The sequence below is a fragment of the Podarcis cretensis genome, assembly GCF_951804945.1.
Source record: "Podarcis cretensis genome assembly, chromosome: 2".
Lineage (NCBI taxonomy): Eukaryota > Metazoa > Chordata > Lepidosauria > Squamata > Lacertidae > Podarcis > Podarcis cretensis.
The window spans coordinates 23,213,166-23,236,103 of NC_137171.1; the positions used below are offsets into that span (position 1 = coordinate 23,213,166).

Below are 22,938 nucleotides of genomic sequence, written 5' to 3' on the forward strand. Positions count from 1 at the left end.
AAGAATCCCCCTCCCCTAATGAGTCAGAAATTAAGGACTTAAGCTGTGGATTTAAGGCTGTGTGGAGATAAACTTTCGATCCAAAGCAATGTTTCAAGATGAAGCTGGAAAGCTAAGAGTTTTGGAGTGACGCAGTCAGGAAAAAATGCCGTTCGCCATTTTGTGAGGCATTGTGGGAGCTCTTGGGTCTGGGAGGAGAAAGAGAGAAATAGAGTTGTTTACATATCGTGAATCAACTCCTCGGTGGGACTTAAGAGCGACAAATGCCAAAATTTACGATGGATAAAGTGATGTTATCTACGAAGGAGATATATGGAAACCATCTGGACTTAGTGGAGGAACGGGAAATCCACACAGGATTATTACACTTGCTATCGGCTTAAGGAGACTAACAGAAGAGATCGTAAAGGAAAAAGAGAAATTATACGAACAAGATATGATGTGGCAACACCAAGATAAGACTGGATAGAATTATGAACTTTGTTTGGACTGATTGGGACTGATTTGGACATTAACGCAGTAATAAGAAGATGATCTGAATTCCCCTTTGGATTTTGAAGTATGGGTTCCCCCAACAAAATTTAAAAATTTGGCTTTGTAATTCGGAATTTATATGATGTGATTTAATTTGATGTGATTGGCCAGTTAATAAAAATTATTTTTTTTAAAAAAAACAAAAAAGTTCAGACTTGGTTGGCTGATAATCATTTGATGTGTGGAAGAGATTTATTCAAAAAAAATATTTTAATGGCTTGTACAGTATGTGGTTTTGTTTTATATTACTTATGTGTTGATTTTGGACAAATAAGTTTGGAGTGTATCCAACTCCCTAGTGAAATTGAGAGTGTAATCATCAGTGAGACTATGTTTATAATCCACTATTTGGGCTCTATTTGTTCCATGGATAAAATGAAGACACAAGAGCATGGGTAGCCAAACTAAGGCCCGGGGGCTGGATCCGGCCCAATCGCCTTCTCAATCCAGCCTGTGGGCAGTCCGGGAATCAGCGTGTTTTTATATGAGTAGAATGTGCCCTTTTATTTAAAATGCATCTCTGGGTTGTTTGTGGGGCATAGGAATTCATTCATTTCCCCCCCTTCAAAATATAGTCCGGTCCCCCACAAGGTCTGAGGGACATTGGACTGGCCCCCTGCTGAAAAAGTTTGCTGATGCCTGCACAAGAGGCTGCGGTCCTATGCCCACCGCAAAGTAAACCTTGTTAAGTTCAGTGAGTAGTCATGCATAGGGTGACACAGAAAAGAGTTGCAGTTGGTGGGGTGGCACAGGTGGTGTGACAATGCTCACGGGCATTCCAAACACCAAGCATCACCATTGGTTCTTGGGGGGGAACATGCAGAGTGAAGTTGGTCTGGATGTGGTGGCAGAAGGGTACCATTGAGCTACCCACACCCCACACTCAAAACACGCCTCATCCCCTGTGCTTGGCTCCCCCTCTCCCCCACGCTCAGTGTTCGAAAGGCAGGTGAGCAGCACCTGTGCTGCCCCACTGGCTGCTACTCGCTGTAAAGCAGTTGCTTTCACCATTTATGTGAATTCTAACGGCCTTATTGATAAAGACATTTATTTCTCAGTTAAAAATATGAGCGGAGAAATGCTTCGGCAATTCAACTATAAACGTCTTTAAATGAGTGTGTTGTGTGTGGGGGGAGGTCAAAGCTCTTAGCAATCATAATGGGCCGTATGATAATTAATTAATTTTGATGTTGCAATGCCAGAAAGAATCTGGAATGCTCCAGAGAATTCTGCACAAGATTCATGGTGCGCTTAAAAGCTAAAAAGATGCACATGTGTTCCACATCACCCGTCATGTTCGATTTTTTTTATCTTAAACATCATGCCTTATTATTGTGTACATTTTAAATACTCTTTAATAGAAATTTAGTTATCAGTGTCTTTTGTCTCTTGCCCTTTGTAATATATCAGACTCTCGTCTTAGGTGCTCTGTGTTCAAAATACGTTTGAATATTGTATCATAGACAGTAGACGCATTCTCACTGGATAGGAATAGATTGTTCATCCTAATTTATATGTAGAAGTTAAATTAATCCGTCCAATGATTATTTAAAAAAGTCGGCACTCCGCAGCCCTGATCAGAAACAAGTTTTACAGAAACCCCACCTTCTTGTTTTTGCATTTATCTTCCAGGGTAGGAAAAGGAAATTTAGGCACATGAGGATGTTCCCTTTCTGTGACACTGTATGCTTTACTTCTGTTTCTGTAAAATGGCTTGGTTGCTACCTAGGAACAACACCCTGCTTCGTGGGGCAGGAGAATGAAGGACCAGAGTTCTCTTCCCACAGGGACAGGGAAAAAGGAGTGCAAACTGGGAAATAAGCTTTGCCTACCTCCTCTTCAGCCTCATTCAGTCTTTTTGTGGGAGAGGCATGGAAGTGCACAACGACCTATAGGTCATTTCTCCCTCCTCTTTTGCCATCCCCATACCATTCTTGGGAAGGAGCCATTTTTCGTTGTAAACCTTCTTCTGTTTATTTATCCATTTGTTTGGTGTTGAGTTTTTAAAGCAGCACATAGCTTCCATATTTTACTTTACGTTTTACTTCATTGCAGTTACACATCTGAACTTTTCTATGAGGGCAAATTGATGGCAAGTGGAAAGCAGCCAGCGCACAAGGATTTCTACCCGCTGACTTTCTTCACGGCACGAGGAGAAGATGTACAAGAAAAAAACAGCACTGCTTTTTACAACAATGCAGAGGTAGAACTTTGGTTTCACCTTTAATTGCTTTCTTGATAATCATAATTTTCACTCCACTTAATCTGTTCCAGAAAGTGTTTTTGTTTTTTTTTGTAAAGAGTGACTTGTTCTTTGTCTTAGTCTAAGAACCAAAAAATAGAGAGTGCGTACTGTAGTGTCGTGTTACAAAAATAATCTGTGACAAATGTGTGCAGCTTTGATACCCGGAACATTTGTGCAATGTTTTTCAGTGATTTTGAAATAAAGACAGTTGTATTGACCCATAAAGAGGCCACCTGCAGTGTCCTGTGACCCATTAATATGCAGCGTTTGGTGTGTGCTATTTCACATTTCAAAGTACTGTATGAATGAAAACAAATCTGTAGTGAAAAATGAAAAATCCATAAATAGGCATTAGCATTATCTAATTCAACAAGTGACTGTTAGCTTTAAGTAGCTTAGGTTCCTTACTAATTTCATGAGCCCTTCTAATAGCTTATGTAAAGCAATTATGGATACAGTATCCATCATTGCAGTGAGACACCTACAAACTATCGTGTTAAGATCATGGGGGAGGATCATGAAAATATATATGCTTCTGTTAAAACCTGTTTTGAAGTACAGTATTAGATTTTATCCAAATTATTTATACCAGACCAGAAAAAGCCAGTACTTAGCATGATTTCCCCCTCCCCTTCAAGGTGTTTGAAGTTGTAGAACGTGTCGAAGAACTGAGGAGAAAGTGGCCTGTAGCCTGGGGAAAACTGGATGACGGCAGCATAGGTGTTGTAACACCATATGCTGATCAAGTGTTCAGAATTCGGGCAGAGCTTCGGAAAAAAAGATTGTCTGATGTCAGTGTTGAAAGAGTGCTAAATGTTCAGGGTAAGTAGCACCTGTATATCTAAGGATCTGTGAACTTGGCAGAGAATCTGAAATGACCTCAAAGTTGTCAGCAGCTTACATTACTTTATCTGATGTTTTATTTAAGTTGCAACCCTAATAGCTGTTGAACATAAAGCAGCTTTTACTTCATGTTTGTACCTGGCGATAATAAAATAATTTAGGTAATTTAGATCGTAGTTACAGTTAACGCATAGCTAAATATATAGGAAGTATACAGTGGTGCCTCGCAAGACGAAAAGAATCCGTTCCGCGAGTCTCTTCGTCTAGCGGTTTTTTCGTCTTGTGAAGCAAGCCCATTGACGGCTTAGCGGCTTAGCGCTATTAGCGCTATTAGTGGCTTTTAGCGGCTTTTAGCGGCTTAGCGGATAAGCAGATAAGCGGCTTAGCGGCTTAGAAAAAGGGGGGGGAGGAAAAAAAACCCGCAGGAACTCGCAAGACATTTTCGTCTTGCGAAGCAGGCCCATAGGAAATTCGTTTTGCAAAGCACCTCCAAAACGGAAAACCCTTTCGTCTAGCGGGTTTTCCGTCTTGCGAGGCATTCGTCTTGCGGGGCACCACTGTATTCCAACATGGTCTGCAAGCTGTAACTGCTGTATAGTGTCAGTGTTAAGTAGGGTTCACAATTTATTGCCAGATAGTTCCCTGTCGCTGAATACCAAATCAGTAACTCATTTTTTTGCATAACTGCATGGGACATGCTCCCCAGTCATATCTGTAGAGGGCTTTTCTATTCTGCCCTACAAGGGCACACACAAATACACACACAGATTCCCATTTAATGTGTAGATTGTTCCTCTGCTAAAAGAAGAAAATTTGGAAGCCTCTAAATGTCTGATGCTCCATGCATGCATCATATTCTGCATATATTGTTGTGCATTGACATGGTATTTTATGAGTGGGCGGCTTATAAATATTTTTATAAATAAAAAATATACTAGAACAGGGTGACTGACATGTGGCCACCCAGATATCACCTTCCCTGACTATTGGCCATGGTGGCTGCAGGTGACGGGGATTATAGTTCAGCAACATTTGGGGGCCACAGATTAGCAACCCCTGTTATTTCTTGGGCTCCAGCTTCATAATAGTTTTAGCCTTTTCCTGAAAATGGATTCACAGACATAGCCCTGTATTCCTATATGGAGTCCTATGGTTGAACTCTAAATTAGTATATTCCTTTGCAGTTTCACAGACTAACTGATTATTGTGAAGATTAATTGATGGGCAGTAGAAATTAACAGCCGCAGCCAAATTATCACTGTTAACTGCCCTATTATGGCCTGTCTTTTACCAACTTAGAGGGGCTTAACGGCTAAGATTAATAATGGGGGTGTTTTTTTAAAAAAAGACCTGTGAACTTAATGTCACACACATTTAATAGATGTTACTGGTGAAACATAAAGGGTATAAAGCCAAAAAAGATCAAGCATAATTATTGCTAGAGTAAAAAATGAAGACTTTGACCTGTAAACGATTCTGGCTATTTCTAATGCATTTTCAAATCGTTTAAACTCTTTTTTTTTTTTTTTTTTTTTTTTTTTAGTACAAAGCCTTTTAGTTGAGCACTAATCATCCAATTGCCAGAATTACATGGTTGTATGTCCAGCAAAGAAATTGGCTAAAATTATCTCAGACTTTTCCCTCTTCTTCAGGAAAGCAGTTTCGAGTGCTGTTTCTCAGCACGGTACGAACACGGCACACATGCAAACACAAGCAAACACCAATAAAACGGAAGGAGCATTTATTGGAAGATTCAACTGAAGACTTGGATTATGGTTTTTTGTCCAATTACAAACTTCTCAACACAGCCATAACAAGAGCGCAGTCCCTAGTAGCTGTGGTGGGAGACCCTATTGCTCTGTGTTCCATTGGAAGATGCAGGTACACCAAATGTGGGGTGTGAACAAACAGTGAATAGGACCGATGAAAACTTTACTGTATATTTGGTAATGGACAGTTGGCCTGTAGTTAATAAATCCATTGCCATGCTTATATGTGTGCTGTTCCCCACTAGGCTGGTTTTTGCTGACTTTCCAAACCTACTCAGATATTTTGAGGCTTAGAGAAAGCAGCATCCTTGACCCTCTATCTCTCCTGGCCTGTAGTTTAGGGCCTATCATTAATACCTAAGGGATTGCCATCTCTTCTACCAGTGTATATGCTCCAACAGCGCAATCTGGGCCTAATACTGTACATAGATTCCTAGCAATGAGATCTAAGTCAGCAGCGTTTTGCTGATAAATTTAATTAGCAGCAGTAAGTGAAAGGCAGAACTGATCTATACACATTATAGATAATACACATCATGAAGCTCTTCCTGAACTGTACAGCTTCAGACTTCAGATGGAGGTAAAATAGTTTGAACCTGCCTTGTTCCAAAGCTTAATAACTATAATTTCCCAATCTGGCCTAAAAAACAAAGGGGCATACCTTTGTAACACTACACCCTAGTTGATAATCTGCAGAGCTAGACTGAGTTAAACCCCATCTTTTTACTTTCTGATTTCCATAAGCCAGAAAAGTAGCAAAAGAGCCCAAATGACATCAGAGCAACTGAAATACTTTTGGTTCTGTTCATTCATGGCAACCAGGAAGCTATATGGTGCTGTTTTGTCCCCAAAGGGTGAAGTCCAGTGCCTAGGATGGAGCCTGCAAACGAAGTAATGGCTTGCAGGTTCATCTCTCTTCTCTTAGGGACAGGAGCACGCCGGGAGAAAGTAGCAGGGATTTTACTCTTTAGTAACAGTTTCACAAACTAACAAATCATAGGCAGGGGTATGTGCACAACATTTGAAAAGATTAATCTGTACACTGACTACCTCCGCATTCTCTCCCCTCCCCTCCCTAACTGAATGACCCAGTTCAGAAGATTGTATCTTGAGCTACACATGAGGCATTTGCTCACAAGTGGAGTCTTGCAGCTTCTCCCTTGTATGAGGTGCTGGGCTCCGTGTGTGAGAAAAAGGCTCATGCATACCTCAGCTTACTGTTTCAGAGCTGTGACATTCGAGTAAGAACCAGGAGCAGGACTGGGTTAATCACCAGCTGTTTCTCCTTTGTGAGGGGAAGAACATGAGCAATAGAGTATGGGAGATTTGTATGTGAGAGCAAGGGGAACCATAGATCTTTTTCTTGGTCTCATGGAAGCAAAAATATGCTTGCAGATACTTACAGTTTCTTAATATATATATTTAAATTTTTAAATCTTTTATACACTAGCCTAAGGGTTTGTTTGTGGCAGAAATTTAAATTATCATCATTAGAAAACTGTGGCCTCCATTGAAGGGATAAACTGTGGTCAGTGAGAATTTACTGGGAAAACACAAATGGAAGAGAATTCAGTAATCTCTCTTTCCTCGCATGAGATCTTCATTGTAGGGTAAAAACTGGGAATGTGCTTTCATTTCATACCGAATACATATGCACAGTGGCGTCATGAAATAGACGTTTATGTTTACCTACTTTGTCCATCTATCATAAGCAGATTCTATTCAAATTATGTAATTTTTACCAAAATAATGTCATTTAGATGGGTTGCATATTTTAAAAAGCATATATATTTAAGTGAACCTCAGTTTTAGATTATTTCTCCATCACAAAAAAAAATTTTTTTTAAGCATGCCTCTCTTTTCTTTCTGTCAGTTGTAGATAACATCCTGTTGAAAAGTACTGCTGGAGGATTCAGGCATACTTTTCATTAAGTTAAACAGGATTATAAAGGAAATGACTTCTTAAAAATGCTAAAAACAGCTTAGATGGGTCTGTTTGGCACTTGTTTCTTTTAAGATAAGGAGCATGTTTCAATTGTTACAGTCCTAGTACAAGTGTGCAATTTCTGAAGTCTACTAGCAAAGGCAAAAACCTTATAGGAGTTTCGGCACTAAGTCTTCTGTGACATAAAATGTTTTGAGAAACGCTGTCAGTAAACCTTCCTAATGGCTGAATGCTGATGTTTATTATTTTAGAAGCATGCAATACTAGGTTGTCTCATAATCAAATAGTACTGGATTCAAAGTGACTAATGGAAGCGTAGCAGTGTACTGGGTTCAAGGCTTAATTTGTAAAATTTGTATATAGCAAACAAGCAACTTAGGTATTCTTTTTCTTTTGGCTTCTTTAGGAAATTTTGGGAAAGATTTATTGCCCTTTGTCATGAAAATGAAAGTCTTCATGGTATCACATTTGATCAGATCAAGGCTCAGCTGGAAGCTTTGGAGTTAAAGAAAACCTATGTATTGAATCCGCTGGCTCCTGAATTTATTCCACGGGCGTTGCGACAGCAGCATTCATCACACGCTAACAAACCACAGCAGTCACCACCAAAGGTAAAGTTTTACCTGGAAGAAAGCTATTAAGAGCTTGCAAGGCTCAATAGGGGTACCTGTTGAGAAGTTGTATGGCTGCATGGGCAAAACTGGTAGTTCTGTTTCCCTATGTGAACAAAGAGTAGAAATGATACTGGGCTGAGTTCCTAATATGACCGGGTGTGTTAAAATTGTTGGCATGTACCTGCTATGAGAGGCAAGGGAGTGCGCCTCCAGGGATGAAGTCAAAACTGCTGTATTAACAGCACTTGACTGACCTCCCTGGGGTGGAAGCCTGGGCATTGTGTATGGAGCTCCTGGGCTGCACGGATGACAAGGCCTTACTGATGTGCTTCCAAGGAAACCAGAGCAATAGGTTTGACACCAGTTTGGCTGCAGGAGTTGCTGGAAAGAGATGTACAAGGGACTCCACTCCGGCTTTGTGTAGGGTCCACTCCTTAGCCTTTTCTTCTTCCAAAGATATCTCACAAGGCAGTGGAGGTTTAGGATCAGAGTATTCCTTTTCCTAGATGGGCTACTTTCCCAGGTTGACAATCCGCATAAGCATCACTTCCCTCTACAGCATGTGCGGAAACCACCTTCTTGACCATTGGACCCACTATTGGTCTTACCTGCTCATTCCGCCGGAGCCTGTTTTTGCACGTAAGGGTTTGAGACCCATCGGCTACCCCCACTTGGTTTAATAATAATAATAATGGTAATAATTTATTATTTTTACCCCGCCCATCTGGCTGGGCTTCCCCAGCCACTCTGGGCGGCTTCCGACCAAATATTAAAATACAGTAATGCATCAAACATTAAAAGCTTCCCTAAACAGGGCTGCCTCCAGATGTCTTCTAAAAGTTTGGTAGTAGTTGTTCTCTTTGACATCTGGTGAGAGGGTGTTCCACAGGGCGGGTACCACTACCGAGAAGGCCCTCTGCTTGGTTCCTTGTAACTTGGCTTCTTGCAGTGAGGGAACCGCCAGAAGGCCCTTGGCGCTGGACCTCAGTGTCTGGGCAGAACGATGGGGGTGGAGATGCTCCTTCAGATATACTGGACCAAGGCCATTTAGGGCTTTAAAGGTCAGCACCAACACTTTGAATTGTGCTTGGAAACGTACTGGGAGCCAATGTAGGTCTTTCAAGACCGGTGTTATGTGGTCTCGGCTGCTGCTCCCAGCTAGTCAAAGCCGTTCCCAGGGTGTGGCTGCTGTTGCTTGCTGACAGCTTCTAGGAGCCTCTCCCACAAGAGGTACTAACAACCCTCCCTTTTTTAAAAAAAATCATTTTTATTGATTTTCCAATAAAAACAGCCAATCAACATATCCGCATCATAATCTAATTAAAAACAATAAACTAAAATAAAAAAATGACCAAATTGCATTCCAAATTGTAATTATTAATTTTTCCGGGCTCCCCACAGTCTGGACCTCTGAAGCATATCTCCAAATCTTCATTCCTGCCTCTTCTCGGTACTGCCCCTCCCTTAACACCATATAAAGTTGTTACTACATAATACAGTGGTGCCTCGCAAGACGAAAAGAATCCGTTCCGCGAGTCTCTTCGTCTTGCGGTTTTTTCGTCTTGCGAAGCAAGCCCATTAGCGGCTTAGCAGATTAGCGCTATTAGCGGCTTAGCGGATCAGCTGATAAGCGGCTTAGCGGCTTAGTGGATCAGCTGATAAGCGGATCAGCTGTTAAGCGGCTTAGCGGATCAGCTGATAAGCGGATCAGCTGTTAAGTGGCTTAGCGGATCAGCTGATAAGCGATTTAGCGGATCAGCTGATAAGCGACTTAGCGGCTTAGCGGATCAGCTGATAAGCGGCTTAGTGGCTTAGAAAAAGGGGGGGAAAGGAAAAAAACCCCGCAGGAACTCGCAAGACATTTTCGTCTTGCGAAGCAAGCCCATAGGAAATTCGTTTTGCGAAGCACCTCCAAAACGGAAAAGCCTTTCGTCTAGCGGGTTTTCCGTCTTGCGAGGCATTCGTCTTGCGGGGCACCACTGTAGTTTTTTGCTCCAGATATAAAGCAGCTATCTAAAATGTATGGGCAATAAGTCAGCCAAAAGCTGTTAGAATTGATGTGAAAAGTATAATTCAGTACTTTACACTTTGCAGGAGATGATACTAATAACAATGGTTACTTGCAGCCTAGAAAACTGTCACAGTGCAGAATTCATTTACCATTTACTCATTATTGCACTGCTATAGTGTTCTTCAGGAAGCCAAACATATTTATCTAAAAGGCTGTAAGAATAAAATGCTCCTATGAGAATTGATAGTGGCAGGAATTGTGAAAACCATACAATATAACCATACAACCATACAGTGCCACTGTATCCTGCTCTGGTCAGACCTCACCTGGAGTACTGTGTCCAGTTCTGGGCACCACAGTTCAAGAAGGACACTGACAAACTGGAACGTGTCCAGAGGAGGGCAACCAAAATGGTCAAAGAAAGGCCTGGAAACGATGCCTTATGAGGAACGGCTAAGGGAGCTGGCATGTTTAGCCTGGAGAAGAGGAGGTTAAGGGGTGATATGATAGCCATGTTCAAATATATAAAAGGATGTCACATAGAGGAGAGAGAGAGGTTGTTTTCTGCTGCTCCAGAGAAGCGGACACGGAGCAATGGTTCCAAACTACAAGAAAGAAGATTCCACCTAAACATTAGGAAGAACTTCCTGACAGTAAGAGCTGTTTGACAGTGGAATTTGCTGCCAAGGAGTGTGGTGGAGTCTCCTTCTTTGGAGGTCTTTAAGCAGAGGTCTTTATGTCAGGAGTGCTCTGATGGTGTTTCCTGCTTGGCAGGGGGTTGGACTCGATGACCCTTGTGGTCTCTTCCAACTCTATGATTCTATGATTCTATTCTATGATTCTATGATTCAATGGCCCTTCCCTGTGTTTATGAAGAATAATATTATATTCTATATTTAGTTGTCAAGGGTTTTAATAAGACTTATTACTTGACCATGTTTGCTGGCATAATTAAAACGAGTTGTATTAGATCCTTGGAAAGCAATCCCATTTTACAAGAAGGCTACTCCAAATGTTATGTTTTTATCACAAGTTAATATCATTTACATTTTTTAGATTTCATTTGATAGTGCAGAAAGGAATATCTTTTGTGAACCTTTCAAAAAGAGTTATTATATTTAGAAATACTCATTTATCAAAATTCATTATTTTCTGTAATATAATGAAGCTTTTAAAACCTATTAATAATGCTTTCAAATGTTAGTCTTTTAGGAAACTGCATGTCCAAAGATTGCTATTCATTTTCAAGGTCCATATTAATACAATTTCCATTTCTGCAGAAGTTTCAGTAAGGTGTACAAGTTGGAACTTTGTCATGTTGGTTTTTAATTAGAAGATAGAATCTCATAATATTTCTGACATGCATTGTAACATAATAAAAACTGGTTTTCTGAGACACAAAGAAAATTATTTTAAAGGATACAGTTAGTCATGAAATTAGCTGCTGAAACCTACAATCTTCCCACAGACCTATTTTCTTTCTTTCCTTATTGACAGAGAAACAGTACATGAAAAGTACATGCTAAATGATAAACTTTCAAGTTGCTAGTATACCTGAATTTTAACATAGAATCTACACAAAAATGTTGGTTCGATCCTATGTTTTCTGCGATAACAGAGAATGCAGGGCAGGGGTATTAATAGGATTGGCGAGATGCATGGTTTAGTTCTCCTATCCCCTTGAATGCCCCTTCCCATATCTAGACTTGTGTTACAAGTGGGAAACTTGCAGTAGGTTGATTAAGTCTGTTAACTAGCCTTCTGGGTTTGTGTAAAAGCCATTCTGTTACTGTATATTGCAATATATTTTAGTTTTGAAGAAACAAGAAGAAAAGCTTGGAGCCAGAGTAGTGAAAGAATAAGTCTGTGTTTAAATGGAAGATATGCTGTGGGTTAAACTACAGAGCCTAGGACTTGCCGATCAGAAGGTCGGCGGTTCAAATCCCCACGACGGGGTGAGCTCCCGTTGCTTGGTCCCTGCTCCTGCCAACCTAGCAGTTTGAAAGCACGTCAAAGTGCAAGTAGATAAATAGGTACTGCTCGGGCGGAAAGGTAAACGGCGTTTCCGTGCGCTGCTCTGGTTCACCAGAAGTGGCTTAGTCATGCTGGCCACATGACCCAGAAGCTGTACGCCGGCTCCCTCGGCCAATAAAGCGAGATGAGCGCCGCAACCCCAGAGTCAGCCACGACTGGACCTAGCAGTCAGAGGTCCCTTTACCTTTACTATTCATAGAAACCAACTTGTGTTGTCCAGACTTGTATATAAATCTCCAATCCTACATTAACCAGATAACCTGCCAGGGTGTTACTATCATAAGAGTCAGAATAGGGCTTTAGTTCTAATTACTGTTCTAATTACTAGAAAGGCAAGCCAATGTTTTAAACCAGGGTTTTCCAAACTTGGGTCTCCAGCTGTTGTTGGACTATAGTTCCTATCATCCCAAAACTCCCTTCTTTGTAGCTGCAGTAGCAAGTCAGAAAGAATCAAGCTGAATGTAGATACAAGTCAGAGCATGGTGGGTTAAAAATAAAAACACTTTTACTCACTTTTAAAATAAGTCTATTTGATCCAGAAATCGCTGCGTGACCACAGGCATAGAACTCTGCAAGGCTATTTTGAAGAGCAAAACTGCATTAAAAAAAAATCACCAGGTGGTGCAGTGTTAGATGCAGATAAAACAATGAAACAAGACAGGCTTTCAAATCCATTTGTTCACAGACTTGCTGTTTACATTTGGAAATAAAGCTATTTTAAAGTGACTGTGATAAACGTGGCAAAACAAATGTCAAAGTCTCTCTTATGGAAAAAGTTGTTAAGTAAACCATACATGTGTAAAGAAATCACAATACTAGATTAAATAATGTTTTAGTGTCTGGTCTTTGAAAATATCGTTTGCTTTCTTAGTTTATGAACACTAACAAACCATTATCTTTGTTTAATAGGTAGTGAAACGGTTTATAATCTTTTCTTAATCCGTTTTATTTGTAGTTCACCTGTCTATAGACAGAGTACTGATTAATTTGTTCAGATTGCTGCAAAATTGGATAGAATTTGCCTTTTCCCTGGGAAGTTCATGTTCTTAAGCATCAGTGAGTTTTTGCATTTGATGCTTGGCCACATATTGATAAGCAGGCATCAGTATCTTCTACAATATTATCTATGAACAGCAGATATATTGCTTATTTAGAAGATGGCTATGGATCTGAGGTTAGTTGCATCATGACCTCTGACTTTTATGTTTGAGCAGCCTCTGACATTGGCACCCTAGATTATACTATTTGGCCATTGGTTTGTCTTGCCATCTGCACATATTCAGCTGTAGTGTGTAAATATGCTCAGAAAGTGAACAATATTAGATATGTCTGACTTGACAAAATCTGCTCATATAATAGGGAGAATATTTTACAACAGTGTTCAGTTAGATACGTGTTATTGTTCTTTCATGTATCAGTTGAGAGATTGGGCTGGCTGTGCTCTCTGTTGTCTCAGATACTAAATTGAGCACATGGAATTTTCTCTTGAGTTTCTAAAATGATTGCATGGGTTTGTATGGATTTACTTATATATTTATGATATTTTTGTATAATCCTCAGGGCACCCCACAGTCCTATGAAATGTTAGGTTAAAATATAGTGTCTGGACTGAGATCGCCCAACAAGCATTGTGGCATAGCAGGAACTTGAACCAAATTGCAACATACAAGGACAATAAATAAAATTTTGTACAGTTATCTCTAATCTTGACCCCTTAGCATTGGGTAGATTCTAAATATTTATCAGAATTTAATGTTTTGTCTTTTGAGGTTATCTCATTTAATTAATAAAATCTAATTAATTCACTTTGGAGGAAAGCCCAAGCCAGTATTATTTCTTGTATAGTGTTATAATTACCTAGTTCTTACTGAAGCAGAACTAAATGTTTCATGATATACTAGTTTCACCTTCGAGTTCGCTTAATCACTTGTGCATTTAAAAGGCTAAATTTTCTAATTTATCACACTAGTTTCTAGTTTATTTAGAAAATATCAATTTCTCAGTTGCAAGTTTGTGACCTATTTCATTTTTATTCTTTCATTTTTGTGTAATATGTATAGCTTCTATCACTTATTAAGCCTCTGTGTGCTTTATAGAAATTAATATTGATATCTCAAGTCCACAACTCTCCATAAGAAGGGAGATATAACTGGATACAACCTTTACAACTCATTTTATACTAAACTATATAGCTAGAATGAATTTATCACTATTTTTTTTTTTAAGGTGAAAGGCCACCACCATAATCAGAACGACCATTTTCAAAGTGATGGAATTGGTAAGCACCTGGTGAACTATTGTTGGTGGGGATCATTGCTGATTGGTTTCAAATATGCTTATTTTCTCAGTGGAAATCAATGTTTTTGGGTGGTGAGAGGGAGGGATCTCAGAATAAGGATCTATGGACCTGTTTGGAATGTTCCCCATGGATTGTCATAAGGAAGCGTTGTGCTTCCATACTCCCTCCCTCCCTCCCTGTGGGGATAAGGAATTAGGGACCAGATGAAATATCCCATAGCATTTGAGGCGTCTTCCCTGATTCTCAGAAAGAAAACTGAAGGAATTTTAATTTCCCAGGATTGGTGGAGATCCAGAACACAGATATTAGAGGAACCCTTCAATTTGTTTCCTCTTGCAATGTGTTTACAGAGGAGTGGGGAATGAGTGGGATCAAGACCCCTTACGTCTTTCTCAGAGATCCTTCTAGTGAGGAAGGATAAAATCTGATTCGGCTATCAATGTCTTTTAGTGTTTATGTCAAGCATATTGATTTATGGCCTTGTTTAAACCTGGTGGTTACTAGCATGGCCCAGTTATCTTTATTATTATTATTATCCTCATTAATAATAGTTTTATTAGACTTTATAAAAAGAAATACAAAACTTAATCTCAGATATATTTTTGTCCAACATTAATTTAAGTTAAACATGACGAAAAGGAAAGAGAGAGAGAAGAAAAAAGAGATAGAAAAGAGCTTGGTATATTAGCAGGTTTTAAGATTAACCAGCAGAAAATGAAAATACTATCAAAGAATATGACAACAGAAAACCAGAAGGCTTTGATGGGAAAAACAGGGTTTCAAATCTAGCTTGATTATTAAAGTCCATATAATAGTTGAGATAATTCTATAAACTCTGTAGAGAAAATAAAGACCTCGCTGAAATGCTAGCTATATTTTCAACAGGAACCTACTTTTCCTACAAAGTATTGGGCAAATATTGACAAAGTATTGGGGAGAGTTCATAACCTTCACATCCATGTTGGATTTTTGTTTGTTTGTTTATTTTCCAGTTCAGCCCAATCCTTCTGTTTTAATTGGAAATCCTATCAGAGCCTATACTCCTCCTCCCCCTCCTCCCCCTCCCTCTGGGCCTCATCCCAACCTTGGGAAATCTCCTAGTCCAGTTCAAAGGATAGATCCTCACACTGGGACAAGCATTCTGTATGTACCTGCTGTTTATGGAGGAAATATGCTCATGCCTGTGCCTTTGCCCGTAAGTATACCCTTTCATGTTGATGACATCCTCTTCCATTTGAAAATGCTTGGTCGGGGCTTTTGGGGAAAATATTACAGTGCACATATATATTCATAGAAAGTGTTAATTAACCACCACATTCTTCAAAGTTAGAACTACTTAGGTAGTGCCCAAGGCACAATGAGGTTACGAGATGCAAATGGAGCTGCCAGGTTTTCAGCCCAGGGCTGTGCTTATAGCAAAATCCTTCTAAGGTCAATTGTTTAATCAGTAAATTTTACTTTGTTTTGATATATCAGTAACTTTTGATATACAGTAGTATCTTGGGTTAAGTACTTAATTCGTTCCAGAGGTCCATTCTTAACCTGAAACTGTTCTTAACCTGAAGCACCACTTTAGCCTATGGGGCCTCCTGCCGCCGTGCCGCCGGAGCACGATTTCTGTTCTCACCCTGAAGCAAAGTTCTTAACCTGAAGCACTATTTCTGGGTTAGCGGAGTCTGTAACCTGAAGCATATGTAACTCGAGGTACCACTGTATCAGTTTTGATATATTGTTTTGATATATCAGTAACTTTAACTTTTAGGAGCTCATTCTGTTCAGACCAGGGGTCAGCAAACTTTTTCAGCAGGGGGCCGGTCCACTGTCCCTCAGACCTTGTGGGGGGTCAGACAATATTTTTTTTTTTGGGGGGGGGGAGAAATGAACGAATTCCTATGCCCCACCAATAACCCAGAGATGCATTTTAAACAAAAGCACACATTCTACTCATGTAAAAACACCAGGCAGGCCCAACAAATAACCCAGAGATGCATTTTAAACAAAAGCACACATTCTACTCATGTAAAAACATGCTGATTCCAGGACCGTCCGCAGGCTGGATTGAGAAGGTGATTGGGCCGGATCCGGCCCCCAGGCCTTAGTTTGCCTACCCATGGTTCAGACTAGATGATCCTTTATAATATTTTTTGTTAACGAAAACAGAGTCATGTTAACTTTTTGTTCTGAGACTTTCTCATCAGCCCTCTGGGAGCCAGTGGCAGAGACAGCAGCTTTTAGAGGAAGAGAAAACAGAAGCCCCTGCCATGGTCAACCCCTTCCCTGCACTGTTTCAGGAGTCGAAAAATGGCATCAAATGGGCTGCGCCCAATTTGCCTCCTAGGAATGTGATAGAAAATTTGGATATATTACTTAGGTCTGTCCCTGGGGTTTCTTTCTACTTCTTTACTTGAGAAATAGAAACCTATTATCCTTTTCTGAGCTATTGCAGATGTAACACTGCCATACAGAATAGATTTGAAGCAGGCTTTAGGCTCGCATATAACACCCCCCCCCCAGCCTCCTCTTCTACATTCTTGCATTTGAACAAGACTAGGGTATGGCGTAATACGGACTATGCCCACGGTGCTGTCAACTTCAAAACTTTGGTGTATGCTTGACAAAATTGGGAGGAATGCATAAGCCAAAGAATAACTGCTTTTCAACCCGCAGTTAAGTCTTGGGGGTCACTTAAAAACAGGAACTGAACAGAACCCTGGAGTCTCACTATTGGCAGATCAGCCACCTGAATTAGTTCTGTGTGTGTTGATTGAATCAACGGCACTCAGTTTTGCCACCGTTGATCCCTGAACTGGCTGGTGTGATGGGCATTGTTGTATTACAAAACATCTGAAGGGCATGCCTTAAACATTTCCTTCCATCTGTATACTTGAGGCCAAGCACCTATAATATTTTCCTGTTTCTTCACTTGTTTTGGTGCCCCCATGCCCGCATATGGAGAGGTCTGACACTCCCGGTTTTCAAAATGCTAAACTCAGCAAGGATAAGTAAATCAAGATTGCTCTGTGTTTATATAAAATGCACACTCCATTTGATGTCTGTTTGTGAAATCCTGTTCATGACTTCTATTTTGGGGCTTGCTATGAACTTCTATTTGGAGGTATTCCTGCTCAGTCCATCTGGTACCATTTTTCTTTAACATAGCAAGACCATTGGCTTCCATTCATTTTAGACACAGTTTTTCCCCCTAACTAGGTTACCAGAAGGCAGCATTTAATGGTTACAGTTAAATGAAATATGAAGCTTAGCAGCTGCATCTTTGTAATGCAGTCTTGCTTTCTATTAATATCAAATAAAAATAATCAAATATTTGTATTTTATTTAAATGCAATGTTAAAAGACTGTTAGGTGGATAGGCTTATACATTATTACTACCTGTGTCTTTATACTTGGCGATATATCACACAAAGAAATATATTCACAATTATTTGTGGTTCTACTGATTTTGATTTTAAGGAACAGATGATTCAAGGCTAAAGTCCATCTGTGAAGGTTTCAAAAGATTTTCAAACAACCGTTTAATATTTTAAAGCAAATCTTCAATGAAAGTTGTTGTCTACTATCATTAGGGGCCAATGTAGATGTAATGCTGTTGGTTTGTTAAAAGACAGTAAGCTACCCTCTGGTATGTAACCCAGCCCACTGGTATAGTTGCTCTTCTCCAACAATATGAACCAAAGTCAAGGCTAACTAAAAGCTGTGCTTTTTTTTTCCTTTAAAAAAATGTTTTGGGGTACTCTCATTTTCCTACTCATATTGAAATACTGCCTCTCAATGAGGCCAAACTTAGATTCACAAAACGTTTAGGGGTATGCATCCCCATGCGTCCCCCCAGAAAAAAAGCACTGACTAAAAGTATCCTTAAACCAGGATCTGAAACCCATTTTAGCCTGTGGGAAGAGAGCATGAGTTCCAAATCCTGGCTTCCCTATATACTAACCAGATTGTTTACAGCTGTACCACTTCACTGCCATATATATCAGCCCATACATCATCTGGTTCAGAAGTGGACAACTTCACCTTTTTTACTGTAAGCCTGCTTTTGTTGATCGGCAACCTGCTCCAAGAGCCTTTGTTTGACTGAAGTGTGGGGTAAAATTATTTCAATCGATTACCGTATTTTTCGCCCTATAGGACGCACTTTCCCCCCTCCAAAAATGAAGGGGAAATGTGTGTGCGTCCTATGGGGCGAATGCAGGCTTTTGCTGAAGCCTGGAGAGCGAGAGGGATCGGTGCACACCGACCCCTCTCACTCTCCAGGCTTCAGGAAGTTATCCACAAGCCGTGGGAGCCCGGTACGAAGTCGCACAGCTCTCCCACGGCTTGCGGAGAGCTGCCTGCAGGCTTTGGGCTTCGCGCAGCTCTCGGCAAGCCATGGGAGAGCTGCGCGACTTCCCGCTGGGCTCCCTCGGCTTGCGGATAGCAGTCTGTTCTGGGGGCTGGGGTCGGGGGAAGCTCGGGCTTCCCCCGCCCCAGCACCGCGCCTGGGGGGTGAAATAAATTTTTTTTCTTTATTTCCCCCTAATAAAACTAGGTGCGCCCTATGGGCCGGTGCGCCCTATGGGGCGAAAAATACGGCAAATAAAACTGTAATTTGGATTCTGTTAGGGGCTGTGCTACTTGGGTTATGACTGACCTAGCCAGAAGTAAAACAGCAGCGGCAATTGGCACACAGTGGTATAAAAATCTCCCTTAAGGTTGCTCGGATGTGTAGGAAGGGAAGGGCTGCACAGGTTGGTGGCAGAGTGCATGATTTGCACACTGGAAACTCCAACTTCAATCCCTGACATCTCCAAGTAGGGCTGGGAGAGAACTCTTCCAGAAACCCTGGAGAGCCACTGCTGGTCAGTGAAGACTGAGTTAGATGGGCCCAGTGGTCTGACTCAATATTGAGGCACCTTTATTAGCAAGGGCGGGACGCAGGTGGTGCTGTGGTCTAAACCACAGAGCCTAGGGCTTGCTGATCAGAAGGTCAGCAGTTCAAATCCATGCGACGGGGTGAGCTCCCGTTGTTCGGTCCCTGCTCCTGCCTACCTAGCAGTTCGAAAGCACGTCAAAGTGCAAGTAGATAAATACTGGCGGGAAGATAAACGGTGTTTACGTGCGCTGCTCTGGTTTGCCAGAAGCGGCTTAGTCATGCTGGCCACATGACCTGGAACTGTACGCCTGCTCCCTCAGCCAGTAAAGCGAGATGAGCGCCGCAACCCCAGAGTCTGTGACTGGACCTAACAGTCAGGGGTCCCTTTACTTTTACCTTATTAGCAAGGGCAGCGAGAGCCAGTGAACCAAGGATATGTCTCCCAGAGAAACAACCAGACCAGGATCAACAGTTTTGAGAGGCAGGAAAGCTGCCAATGAGGGAGCAGTCCTGCCATATTGGAAGAAGTGGGTGCAGCCTTGTAAACGTGAGGGGCAACTAGGCTGGGGTAAATGCCCTGAGGTAGGTCAGGGCCTCTAGACTTGCCACTCATCCATATTGAGGTTTGTTGATTTGAAGAATGCTTGCTTGTGCAGTGGTACATTGGTTCCCAAACTCAATCTGTTCTGGAAGGCTGTTTGACTTCCAAAACATTTGCAAACCAAGGTGCGGCTTCTGATTGGCTGATTGGCCCCGGAAACAATGCCGACAGTTGAAACAGACTTTCGGCTTCCAAAAAACGTTCGCAAACTGGAACACTTACTTCCAGGTTTGCGATGTTCAGGAGCTGATTTGTTCAGGAGCCAAGCTGTTCGGGAACCAAGGTGCCACTATATTAGGTTACCAAATGAGTTTGCCATTTCAAAACATGGCAGTTGACTTTTGAAAGTACACCCCCCCATTTGTTTGTGCTAGTTATTTTGGGAGATTAAATGGATCCTCTGTTTTCCCTGGTACTGTATATTTTTCCAAGTGTGCGTGCTTACCAAGATGTAAACAATACTGTTCATATTTATTTATCTATCACATAGGTACCATGGACAGGATATCAGAGTAGGTTTGCAGTTGACCCTCGAATCATTACTCATCAAGCAGCCATGGCATATAATGTGAATATGTTACAAGCACATGGACGTGGGTCTCCTATACCCTATGGTCTTGGACATCACTCACCCGTTAGTATAGGGCAACAGCAGCTTCAACATTCAGATAAAGAGCAACTTGAACAAAATCGAAGCAGTAAGTTTTTGTTTTTTGTTTTTCAAATTCTTAAGCGGGGCAACGTGCTTCCGCCTTGGTACACTTCATTCTTAAATACTTCGCTAATTCTGGGGGACGTGGAATTTTCAGCTTTGCTTAAATATACTCCAATGAAGAATGGCATTTAATACGGTGTCATATCTTATAGTTTATGAGAGGATGGCTGTCTAATGAATTAGTGTGGAAGGCTTTAAAGGGGGATTAGACAAATTGATGAAGGATAAGGCTATCAGTGGCCATTAACCCCCATGGATTCTGAATGCCAGTTGCTGGAAATCACAGCAGAGAGGAGAGTGCTGTTGTGCTCAGATGCTGATTATGAGTTTCCCCTAGGCATCTGATTGGCCACTGTGAGAACAGGATGCCGACTAGCGGCCATTTGGCCTCACCCAGCAGTGTTTCTATGGTCTTTATCGCAGCGTTGGAAGCAGCATTCACATTCTTTGTACAATGTCAGTGCCCTTTCCTCTGTCAGCTGCTCCCTACTGGAGGGAACCCAGGGAGTCGGCTGAAGTGGACCATCTCTGGTTCCCCACCCGTGTTCAAGTTTAAGCAGTTGCTATCCTTTTGTCCAGAAATAACACTACAGTGGTAGCTTGGTTGTCGAATGGCTTGGCTCCCAAATAAAACGGCTCCCGAACACAGCAAACCTGGAAGTGAGTGTTCTGGTTTGCAAACCTTTTTCAGAAGCAGAACGTCCAATGCGGCTTCTGCGGCTTCCGATTGAGTGCAGGAAGCTCCTGCAGCCAATTGGAAGCCGCGCCTTGGTTTTTGAACAGATTAAGTTCCACAACCAAGGTACCACTGTATTCTTTCAGCAGCATCAAGGTGGTATGAGATGGGTCATCTTTTTATTATTATTTTCCAAGCTGCAACATGGAATAAATTTAGTGGCTCTATGTTCCCCTGCAATACAACAGGGAAAGGAAAAATCAGCAAATGGTTGCAGGAAGGTGTCCCATGATATACAGGGTGAGCCTTGAAATCCTGTAGCAGGCCTTCAGCAGAAGTATAGCTGCTGCAATATACTCCTTAATCTTTTCTTATGGACAGGATCCATCAGCACCATTAGAGCAGTAATTAATTTAGCAATGCATATCATTCTCAGAATTGTAACCTAAGTATCTTTTCAGAGGATAGACATCTGCATGCATAGGCGCTGCTGCCCTGTTCTGTGAGTTGGAAAATAAACTACATGAGCAGTGGGATTCTCTGTTGTTGTTGCATAATGTTCCCTGATCCCTGCATGTGTGCATCAGCCATTTGTTGGGGCATCAGAGGTGCCATGTGCACACCAGCGCCACTGGATTACAGTAGATACATTATTATGAAAATTGCATAAAGTAACCACTTCTAAATAAAAATGACAAATAGCGCTTGCCATGCCCGTGTTGGTAGCTCCATTGCCTTCCAAAATGCGGGCTTTGGCTCAGACTGGAAAAACAAATCTGACATATCCATTATGAAACAATAAGCACAAAACTCCATAATATCATTAGCATAAAATCTATTTCAGAGCAAGACAGCTTTTTAATGCTGAAGGACTGAGCGCTGTATCGAAATTGAAATTGCTCTGATTCCATTTGTGCTGTTAGGATGACTTCCCTTAAAGCTATGCAGTTCAAAAATCTGCCTCATTAAATCTCTGAAAAGCAGAGTTATCCATGTGTTGAGAGCTCAGGGTACTGAGGTGCATAGCTTCCTGTATTCCCCAATATCGTAGACATATGAGCTGTCACAGTGTTATGCCTGGCAAAGATGTTATTCAAAAGTTAATTGGACACTAACTAGTTCATGGATATAGTCAAGAGAAGAAACTTAATTTAGATTCATGAAAGCAAGGATAATTCCAGAAGCAAATATGACGTACCATCCTTAATTTCTTCCATAGTAAGCTCCGTAGTGGAAGAGGACAGAGTACACTGGAAAAATACATTTGAATGGGGAAGTTAAATTTCCTGAACTTTTAATAGTGTAGCTGGGGGAGGATAAAGGAAATATGTGAAATTCACTGAACACAATCTTCTGTCTCTCTGAAGAAAATGTCTGTCCCTGAACTCTGATTTGGGTTTGTCTGTGAAAGGTGCTAAATACCACCAATTTATTATAAATTAAGAAGCACAAGAGGCCTCTATTTTCACACAAGTCAGATTTAATTCTTTATTTACTCAATGTATCACCAAGCACCAAAGAACGAGCAATTAAACGTCAAGGCTAGTTTTTCCTGCAGATGAAACTTAGCATTGTGAACTTTTAAAAATAATGTTTGAAGTCCTGAATAAAAGGTAAGCAGCGAGTTTGAAAGAGTTAAAGGTTTCAGAAGTGAAGGCGCTAGGGGCTGTTGCACTCGGGTCCTGCTTGCAGCCTTCGAATATGCATCTCCTTGACCACTGTGAGAACAGGATGCTGCCTAGATGAGTCCTTTGCCTGATCCCAAAATGTACATATGAT

At 41.1% G+C, this 22,938-nt stretch overlaps 1 protein-coding gene across 4 annotated transcripts in view; it reads left to right on the plus strand.

Moving 5' to 3' along the window:
- HELZ (helicase with zinc finger) overlaps nt 1-22,938 on the plus strand; it is a 120,790-nt gene that overhangs the window by 74,798 nt on the left and 23,054 nt on the right. For all 4 annotated transcript variants that reach the window (XM_079965331.1, XM_079965333.1, XM_079965332.1 and 1 more), the window contains 7 exons: nt 2,590-2,737; nt 3,418-3,601; nt 5,275-5,503; nt 7,743-7,947; nt 14,222-14,273; nt 15,287-15,489; nt 20,259-20,466. In XM_079965331.1, the coding sequence (XP_079821457.1) occupies nt 2,590-2,737; nt 3,418-3,601; nt 5,275-5,503; nt 7,743-7,947; nt 14,222-14,273; nt 15,287-15,489; nt 20,259-20,466 (1,229 nt within the window). The remainder of the gene's footprint in view (nt 1-2,589; nt 2,738-3,417; nt 3,602-5,274; nt 5,504-7,742; nt 7,948-14,221; nt 14,274-15,286; nt 15,490-20,258; nt 20,467-22,938) is intronic.